Below are 9,324 nucleotides of genomic sequence, written 5' to 3'. Positions count from 1 at the left end.
TTGTATATCAATCAACCAAATATCAAACAGCTCTCACAACCGATCATAGTTGAAATATTTTTATAAATAGTTAATTTTCTCTAATCTCGAATAAAGTGATTATAATTATTTTCCGTAGGTCTTATTATTAGATCTTACCGCAAATTTTTTAACATTATTTGTAAAACAAATTCGCTATTAAGTCAGGTATTGAATATCTTTTTAATATATCATTTAAAGTCGACTTCATAACGTGATCATCTTAAAAGTTTAAGTGAAATTACATCGAAACTAACTATTCTCTTCACTTAATTTAAGTACTGTAAGTTAATAAACCAGTTCGCTTGTGGTGTATAAAAATTTGTGCACCGGGCGTGGTTTCCTGGAAATTGAACCGGTTTCATTGCACACATTACGTGTAAAAGTAAATTGCTTAGAATTTTACAACCGCATTTGCAAACCGGTTATAACTTGTTATGAACTCAAATCCATCTCCAGAGCAATGGTCTTACAAATTTATTTCAATAGCGAATGCTTTCGTTCTGAAAATAATCAATGAGAGAAAATCGTAATAAAATCGATTACGATAAAGTAATAATTCAGATAGTTGAGTCGTTGAATTTGAAATTAAAATACTCTTCATTTCTTTGAAAAGTTCTCCTACCGAGTTTCGTAACAAATTATGATTTCAATGCATTCGGCAGCTGCATAAACCGCTGAATTGAAAGCTTGAATAAACTAGCAGAGGCGACAATAAATAAGTATATGCAGTGTTTTGAATTTCTGATAAAACATTCTTAATCTACCGATTGGTACGGGGGATTGTCTTATTCACAATATATGTATATGTATGGTTGACGTGAAGAAATATTTGCTGGCTGTTTGCCGCGGTAACGCGAGAAAGCGTATTGATCTATCTCGTAGCGTGTAGAATATACACGACACGTATATATATATACAATGATGCACATTCTCTCGCAATCCCTTAGCAGTCAGTTCTTTAAACGGTGGATCGTTCTGCATGCTTATAATATGCACAGTTGGAAAGAAAACGTTAATATAGCCGGTTTGTTTTTTTTTAAATTTATGCGCAACGCGTACATAGTTGATAGAATTCGGAATTGGTCCTGCGTATTATAACGCGTAGCATATATCCGTGAAGATAGATTGTACCGACTTCGCGTGAACTGTCGAAAGGCTGGCTATTTAGTTATTTTAAAGGCAAACTTTATACCCCTACAGTCAGTTTATATTTCCATACAATCGTGGGAGTATCACCGAGCTAAATACATAAAATATGATGGCCGGAAATTGGTATAATTTAACCGGAGCGGCGAAGCAATTGGTTAAAAATCTGGTGAGAAAAAAAGGCAATGCAACAAGAAGACCAAGAACTCTGGGTCACTCGGTTACTCGCACTACATCATCGTTTCACTACGTTCAACACACGGCAACTGACTGCACTTCAATGCCGGTGAGGAAAGCAAATAATGTCGGGTATTCTAACAATAAACGTTAAATTTGTTTGATCATTTTTTTTCTTGACCGTACTGACAGCCGATATTCACACGCATTGTTGCAATTCTACACTTCGATGCAATATTTGTAGTAGATGCAGTTTAGCCTATAACGTAGATAATTAGTGTGACAGCGATGTGAACTTATCTTTAAGACGGACAGTGTGACGAAATAATTGTTTTTAACGCGCTCGTTTGCGATTATGTGTGTTTTCGAAAGTGCAACAACAATAATCGGTTATTGTGCAAACTTTGATAAGGGCGTCTCTGCGATAATCATTATACCTATATGTATTATAATTATGATTATTTGCGCAAAACAAATGTCGAAAGTTGTGCTAACGTGAGTTATTACATGTGTGACGCTTGTTTGCGCTCTGCTCCGATTTTACATTCTCACTATCGGCGATAAAACTCGCGCGTAATCTTACGTTTAAGTTTCACGTAAGAAGATTTCACATATTCACGACCTCTTCGTGTCGCTCGGAGAGTTGGGGTTATCTCGCTTGAACTCCATCAGTTTCCCTTAACTAGGCATTATAATACAACGGGTACCGCAAATTTCCTACCATTTAGCAATCAATCTTTGACGAATATCGCACGTTACTGGCACGTTTTTTTTTCGCTACATAACTACTTCCATATTTTTTTCCGTTCGAAGCACGTGTCCGTACGCAGCAAGACGTGTGAAAAGCAACAGGTTATTGTTCATTTCGTGATATTCTTTGACGGAAATTAAATGTGATCAATTAAATTTTCATGTGCAAGTTATAATGTCATTTGAACGAAAAGGAAAGAAAAAATTATGAAACTTGTTTTTTCATTTCTATTAAATCTGAGAATTTCATTTCTAGGACAATATGTCGAGCACTATTCACAAAAACTTATGGGACACGGATTACGAGCTGTTCGATTTAATGAAAAAGGAGAAAAAGCGACAAGAGTGTGGGCTGGAAATGATTGCGAGTGAAAATTTTACCTCTCTTAGCGTACTCCAATGCCTCGGATCTTGCCTAGGAAATAAATACAGCGAAGGTCTTCCGGGACAGAGGTGAATAAATTAATTTGACTTCCAAATTCTCCTCTTTTGTACCTGGAACTATGTGAAATCGTTAGAACATAATTTTATTTTCTTCAATTGTACACTAATAATTTTTCACTTTTTCAGATATTACGGTGGAAACGAATTCATTGATCAAATTGAATTACTTGCTCAAAAACGTGCCTTAGAAGCTTACAATCTAAATCCAGAAGAATGGGGATGCAATGTTCAACCGTACTCCGGCAGTCCGGCCAATTTTGCTGTCTACACTGGTCTGGTTGAACCCCATGGGCGTATAATGGGTCTAGATCTCCCCGACGGAGGGCATCTAACACATGGTTAACAAAAATTCCTTAAACGTATTTATGAGGAGCAGTAATTTTCTGTTATAAAGAAAAATTTTACATTACCATTTTATTTATAAATCTACCTTCAATGTTTCATAGGATTTTTCACCGAAACCAAGAAAATCTCTGCAACATCGATATTCTTTGAGTCGATGCCTTACAAGGTGAATCCTGAAACAGGATACATAGACTACGATAAACTTGAAGAGACTGCAAGATTGTTCAAGCCAAAGATAATTATAGCCGGTATATCGTGCTATAGCAGGTGTTTGGACTATAAACGTTTTAGGGAAATTGCTGATCAACATGGAGCGTATCTCTTCAGCGATATGTCGCATATTTCTGGGCTTGTTGCTGCAGGTGTTATTCCTAGCCCGTTTGAATACAGCGATGTTGTTTCTACTACAACTCATAAGACGCTCAGGTACAGCAATTAAATTGTTGTAAACAAATTTTAACATTTGTATAAATCAGACAGTCAGATATAATGTTTATTTAATTACAGAGGGCCACGTGCCGGTGTAATTTTCTTCCGGAAAGGCGTTAGAAGTACAAATAAGAAGGGTGAAAAGATTTTGTATGATCTGGAGACCAGAATAAATCAGGCTGTGTTTCCCGGCCTGCAAGGTGGCCCACATAATCATCAAATTGCTGCCATTGCCACAACAATGAAACAGGCTAAGTCTCCCGAGTTCATTGCTTATCAAAAACAAGTATTAGCTAATGCAAAAAGACTCTCGGACAGTCTTCAAAAACTTGGTTACAAAATTAGCAGTGGTGGCACCGACGTGCATCTCATCTTAGTTGATCTGAGTTCCACTGGTATCAGCGGAGCCAAAGCTGAGAGGATACTAGAAGATATTGGAATCGCATGCAACAAAAATACAGTTCCTGGGGATAAAAGTGCATTGAATCCAAACGGTATCAGGCTTGGAACACCGGCTTTGACTACTAGGGGTTTCAAGGAAGCTGAAATTGATAAAGCTGTTAATTTCATTCATTCAGGTAAGTTCTATCAGTTTCACTATCACTTACGTTTGAATTTGAGTTAGCTTGGCGAAGCGTTCAAAGTTATGCTCCAGCTTTGACAATATCGACTCACAGGCTGTTAATACTATTTCCCATTTTCAGGTATAGAACTGGCTAAAGAAGTCACGGCTATATCTGGACTTAAGCTCCCGGAATTTAAAAGGGTATTAGATACTGATGTGGCAATAAAGGTAAAGGTCCAAGCACTTCGTACAGAAGTAGAAAAATTTGCCTCACAATTCCCCATGCCAGGTCTGAAAGAGTATTAAACATGTGTATCCAAAAGAGATACAGCTAGATAGATTTCTACTAACAAGAAAGATCAGTTCGGTGTCCGCCTCCGATTTAGTTACAACTCATGTATATTTGTAGAACATTAAAAAAGGTTTCATTCATGAATAGGAACATTTCAGCATTGGTTTCATTCAAACACATCGTGTACATCAAGAAATTACCATGTTGGGTTTCCATCTTTGGGGATCGTTTTCATCCCTTCAAACCGTTTTTCTGCTGATGAAAAAAAGGTGTGTTTTAGTTTTCAATGTTCTACAACATACACGAGTTGCATCAAATTCGAAGGGGGATATCAAATTGGTTCCTGGTAAGATATATCATTTACAATGATTAATACTAAATGATAATATAATTGGAAAATATTTTCGTTTGAGAAAAGAGCAGGTTGGAATATAGATCTACGTCTCATAATTTTAATATTGAGTCATGTTCAATATAACGTACATAAAAATTTTTCCATATTGTAACTCCCGCTCAATCATACTAGAAAGACTTATAATCAAGCAGTGAGCTACTTTTAAAAAAATCGAGGTTTGCTTTGATAGATATAATTCCGTAGTTTTCCTATACATACAATAGTGGTCTAAATTATATTTTTATTTCTTTGTATAAAAATCAAAATCATTTCCCAAACCTGTGCAGTAACGTAACCTACAATTATAATATCACCAATTATTTTATAAGAAATTAACGTTATTTACCTTCTGTATCGATCATGTAGGACTAGTTTTTTTTTTTTTGGAATAACATTTAAGAGTTAATATTTTATAGTTAAAACTTATGTATGCATTAAAATTGTAAAGGATTGCGAAGAAGGAATTGTTTTTATTGAAATTGCATGTAAATGGCTTACGAGATAAAAAGTATTTAATATCCGAGCTAAAAATCCTCGATAAAAGTCTCATGTTTATATTTTTTATACTGAAAAATAAAATACACAAATAAAAACCACCTGTTAGTATTTTACAGTTTTTTAAGGTTAATAACGAATTCTGTATGTGAGAAGATAGTGGATTATCATTTTGTATTTTTATTTTTAATATGTTAAGGATCTAGAATTTGTTTTTCCTCAATTAAATAGATTATTATGCCACTGTCGGAGATTAATTTTAATTCACGTAATAAAGCATTATAGTATTTCATACTAAATATTAACTGTTGCGTAATTGAGCTTTTGCTACACGCTATACTACTGTAAAATATATTTGCTCGTATCTCTTAACACTGTTTTAACTTACTTTGGAAAGATTCTCAGCCTGTACATTGATTGCTCAAACGATGTGTTATCTAAAATTTGTTTTACAAATTACATAGATGCTTTTTTAAGCATTCTTCTACTGCGCCCTAAAATTGTTAATATTTCGATAAACCAGAAGTTAATACAAACTCGTAAATATCGGATTCGTTTCAATGCGTAAATTAATATAATTTTAAATCCTATCATATGACAGAAACAGCATCAGCAATCGATAGATCAGAAAAAAGACTAATTATTTTCATGAAGTAAAAGATTGGAAGTAAATCGAAAAAGTCGAACAAGTAAAGTGGACCTTGTTCGCACTAATAAAAATCTATATACACAATACCAGTCAAGTATTCATAAAATTACATGCTATATTGAATAAGAGACGAGATGAAAAAAATTTGCCATTGAAAGGTATGTACTGCAATAATTATTACTTTTGTACATTATTTAAGTTGACTCATAGTTTGACATCTTACAGCTTACTAAAATTGATAATAATATACAATGTCTAAAATAGTCAATATTCTGACGTCGGATGTGTGAACTAGCCTTGTACTTTGATTTTGACGTTTCTTTACATTATTCGTTAGTAGATGAATATTATTCAGTTTTGTCACGTGTCTTCACTTTAACTAATCACATGTGGTATTAGTGCAGTTTATATTTTTAAGAAAAAATTATTATGCTAAATATTTTTTCCTTTTATTTCTCACATTATTCAGAGTATACAAAATAACACTTTAAACCGATTCGTATCACTTCCAAAATGTACACGGTTATTACTATAAGTTTTCTTTAGAGCCAGATTTCAAAAAGGGCACATTAGATATTATATGCTTTGCCTCCTGAATGTGGAATATCGAGTTTTAGAATAACTATCTCATTTTAAATCGCTTAGTTTCGCGTATTTATAAGCTAATTTGTTAGCACACGGTTTAGTATAAAAAAAAAACCTAAAAATCTCACATGTTTGTCAATAGATTATTAGAAACGTAAACGGCGAAAAATAAAGTAAAATAAAGTCATACAAACTGAATGGGCATCGACCATGAATTTATGTTTTTTATATATATTATTATTTTGAAGAATTGAAATTTACGCAAAAATAAATAAAATTCTGTACACTGCTTCTACAATCCATATAGGTACAATGATGAATACGTAAGAATGCATATTCAGATATAAATAAATCTCTAAATGTAGGCATTTTACAACCCTTCGAATGTTCATCAATATGTACCTATGTATATTATTATATATTTATATATCTTAGAGTGGGTTCTTATTTGGGGGTCTGAAATATTTTCATTGCAATGCCCCCCAGACCTGTTCCAAATCATATAAAAAATTTGTGTAGTTTCAAGCCGTTACATCACTGATACACGTGCCTCTGCGAGTTTGGGTTTTCCCATTCAGGTAAAAAAAACGTATCCTTTCTTAATTTTTAAGTTGTTTTAGTTGCAGTGGCTTGAAAATTTACAGATTTTTTAAAAATGATTGTGAACAGGTCTGCGGAGCGTTGCAGCAAAACTTTTATCGACTTCCAAACAAGGACCACCCTAATATATATACGTATTTGAATGGATGAAGAATGCTAAAAATGAGAACAATAAACTGCTACATTACGCTAGATTTAATATGTATATGTATGTATACCCACTTCAGCAGACCCTTATGTCATCTCAAATCTCTGTAAGCTCTTTTAATTCATCTCATACAAAGCTTAAAAACATTCCCTTTCCAATTAGTCTAATTCTTGTGCCACGTGCGATGTCGTAGGAGCATTTCGCTGATCATCGTCTGAATCTTCTTCTTCCAGACCGTTGAAAAACGATTGTAACAGTGAACCAAATAATCCTTGACTTGGTGCCCGTGGCGGTGATACATTAAAGAACACTTGACCTATTTTATCCAAGTATTGTCTATAGAGCGGGTCTCTGTTCAGGCTTAACTGGTACTGCTCACACAAAACTGTGAAAGCGGCCAGCTTACCACTGTATTTACAAAAATTTTGAAAAGTTAAAATGTTTTTGATTTCTGGTGAATATGTTGAAATCTTTTAACTGCCTATAGTCATTCATAGCATTAACAATCAAAAATTCTCATAATGTCTTGAAAGACAGCAAGTGAAATTTGTAAATTTAAAATGAGACCAAGTATTTCAAAGGCAAGAATATCCAATACAATTGTTACGATATTGCTGGATTATTGTGATGAGGAATGTATCATGTTAGTGTATGATTAACTATATTGCTAATTTATTAATATAACATATCAGCAAAACTTACGTTTCAATGGTTTTCAGTAAGAAGAATAAAAAATTCAACAACGGCAGAAAGTACGGTGGACCACTATTTATTTTTGGGTGTTTCAAAGTATATGAATGAAACGCTTCTTCTGCTGTGGTTTTATTTCTCAAACATAAGTACCTGGAAATCAATGAAGTACAATATAATAAGAGCGTAACAATTCTTTTACTATTTTATAATGTACATGTGAGCAAACAATTCGGGTATCTTTTACAAAACTCTTGTATGAAGTATAATTTCACTCAATGACTTACTGTAAGACGGCTTGCACAATGAAAAGATCTACTTCACTCGAGTATCCACGCTCTTCGTGAAGTTCAACAAGCATCGCAGCACAACCAGATCCATCACTACTATATAAAAAGTGTTGCCTGGCCATTATGTAGTTTTTCTCTGTATTTAAAAAGATATAAATATGATATGATAGATTGACTGCGAGAGCTTCTATGCACAATGAAGTAGCAGTATAGTTTCACAATGTACAATTTCAATGAATCTGTCTATCTGTTATGAAAGAAATATTTAATACACAGATCTGATTCTTATCACTTGAGTATACCTTTCCAGAATACTTGTGCTATTCGCTGATGAAAATCAGGGTGACCCGTTTTATAATCGGACCCCTTTAAGCTCCACCTTAGCGCTTCTAAAAGAAACGTTTCCCTTTCTGGTGCTGTAGGGTTCATCAAGCTGAATAAATTCGTCAGTTTTTCGAAATATACTTGCGAAGGCTCAGTTTCTGACTTGACTAGAGCATCGACAAATAATGTTCCAAGATCAGCGCCACTTGCTTGCTGAAAGAAAAATTAAACAATCAGTGTTGCTCATGTTCTTAAATATGTGATGCATGCCTGTCGTAGATTAAATATATGGGAATTGCAGAATAAATGTGAAAATCATTCAAGCATTTATTTTGCATATCTGCTACAGCAATGCTACTTCATAACTTTGGTAACATTTGGAAATCCAATGCAAGAGATGGCAAGACTTCTACCACTTGTGACTAATCACTGAATGCTCCAATGAACATTCAACATACATGCATATGCAAATGTTAAAATTTGGTAGGCACTTTGTATTGATGCAAATACATTAAAGTAGATAAATTAGTACCTGATCATGTTGTAGGAGTAACGTTGATCCATTGTACAGTAATTCCAGTAATTCCGAATACTTTCTTTGTCCAAGGTACCTAAAGAGAGGTTAAGTTGCAATTACGTAGCACTTGAAAGTGGTTAGAATATATAAACCATATGAATAATTGTCGGCTTACCTAAAGTGCAAAGTCCTGTACATCTGATGTGCTTCATAATAGTTTCCGGAGTTGACAGACGCTTCTAATTTGGCTAAAACTCTCAGAACACCGAGACTGCCTCGGGAGGCCATGTTTATGCTAGTTAGGGACTTTTTTCAATTGAGTCTCGAGTCGAGTTATGTTGGTAACATTGGAATTATGACTCAGGACTACTCATGATGAACAATTGCCGCGGCAAAATCACTAGGCAAAACGTCGGTATGACGGAATAATTTTTGTATAAAAATTTGAATCATTCGCCCATGT

The 9,324-nt window shown here is 34.1% G+C and overlaps 2 protein-coding genes across 4 annotated transcripts; one reads left to right on the top strand and one right to left on the bottom strand.

Annotated features, from left to right (window-relative positions):
- The first annotated feature begins 1,056 nt into the window (after window positions 1-1,056).
- Shmt (serine hydroxymethyl transferase) lies at window positions 1,057-5,159 on the top strand. Of its 3 annotated transcripts, none has more exons than XM_046614114.2 (6): window positions 1,057-1,453; window positions 2,351-2,547; window positions 2,665-2,876; window positions 2,985-3,309; window positions 3,391-3,890; window positions 4,017-5,159. In XM_046614114.2, the coding sequence occupies exons 1-6, from the start codon at window positions 1,277-1,279 to the stop codon at window positions 4,181-4,183; spliced, it is 1,578 nt and encodes a 525-aa protein (XP_046470070.1). In that variant the 5' UTR covers window positions 1,057-1,276; the 3' UTR covers window positions 4,184-5,159. The 3 variants fall into 3 exon arrangements, with proteins under 3 accessions (XP_046470070.1, XP_046470073.1, XP_046470072.1); XM_046614117.2 differs by lacking the exon at window positions 1,057-1,453 and adding an exon at window positions 2,026-2,047; XM_046614116.2 differs by lacking the exon at window positions 1,057-1,453 and adding an exon at window positions 2,054-2,196.
- LOC124213156 (Golgi to ER traffic protein 4 homolog) lies at window positions 4,413-9,201 on the bottom strand. The gene is made up of 6 exons (XM_046614128.2): window positions 9,037-9,201; window positions 8,877-8,955; window positions 8,323-8,557; window positions 8,018-8,156; window positions 7,743-7,883; window positions 4,413-7,448 (listed from the first exon to the last, which is right to left on the bottom strand). Exons 1-6 carry the CDS (start codon window positions 9,147-9,149, stop codon window positions 7,199-7,201), a joined length of 957 nt encoding a protein of 318 aa, XP_046470084.1. The 5' UTR covers window positions 9,150-9,201; the 3' UTR covers window positions 4,413-7,198.
- Window positions 9,202-9,324: the final 123 nt, after the last annotated feature.

This window comes from Neodiprion pinetum, chromosome 2, assembly GCF_021155775.2.
Source record: "Neodiprion pinetum isolate iyNeoPine1 chromosome 2, iyNeoPine1.2, whole genome shotgun sequence".
Lineage (NCBI taxonomy): Eukaryota > Metazoa > Arthropoda > Insecta > Hymenoptera > Diprionidae > Neodiprion > Neodiprion pinetum.
The sequence above is the reverse complement of the archived record's forward strand: the minus strand, read 5'-3'. Positions and strand labels throughout refer to the sequence as shown.

Bases quoted from the DNA above. Each gene is read 5' to 3' on its own strand.
- LOC124213156 (XM_046614128.2), bottom strand. From the start codon at position 9,149: ATGGCCTCCCGAGGCAGTCTCGGTGTTCTGAGAGTTTTAGCCAAATTA. The intron at 8,558-8,876 runs GTACTAATTTAT...TTTTTCTTTCAG, and splicing joins TACTCCTACAACATGATCAG to CAAGCAAGTGGCGCTGATCT. The intron at 8,157-8,322 runs GTATACTCAAGT...TTTTAAATACAG, and splicing joins AGCACAAGTATTCTGGAAAG to AGAAAAACTACATAATGGCC.
- Shmt (XM_046614114.2), top strand. From the start codon at position 1,277: ATGATGGCCGGAAATTGGTATAATTTAACCGGAGCGGCGAAGCAATTG. The intron at 2,548-2,664 runs GTGAATAAATTA...TCACTTTTTCAG, and splicing joins GAAGGTCTTCCGGGACAGAG to ATATTACGGTGGAAACGAAT. The intron at 3,891-4,016 runs GTAAGTTCTATC...TCCCATTTTCAG, and splicing joins TGTTAATTTCATTCATTCAG to GTATAGAACTGGCTAAAGAA.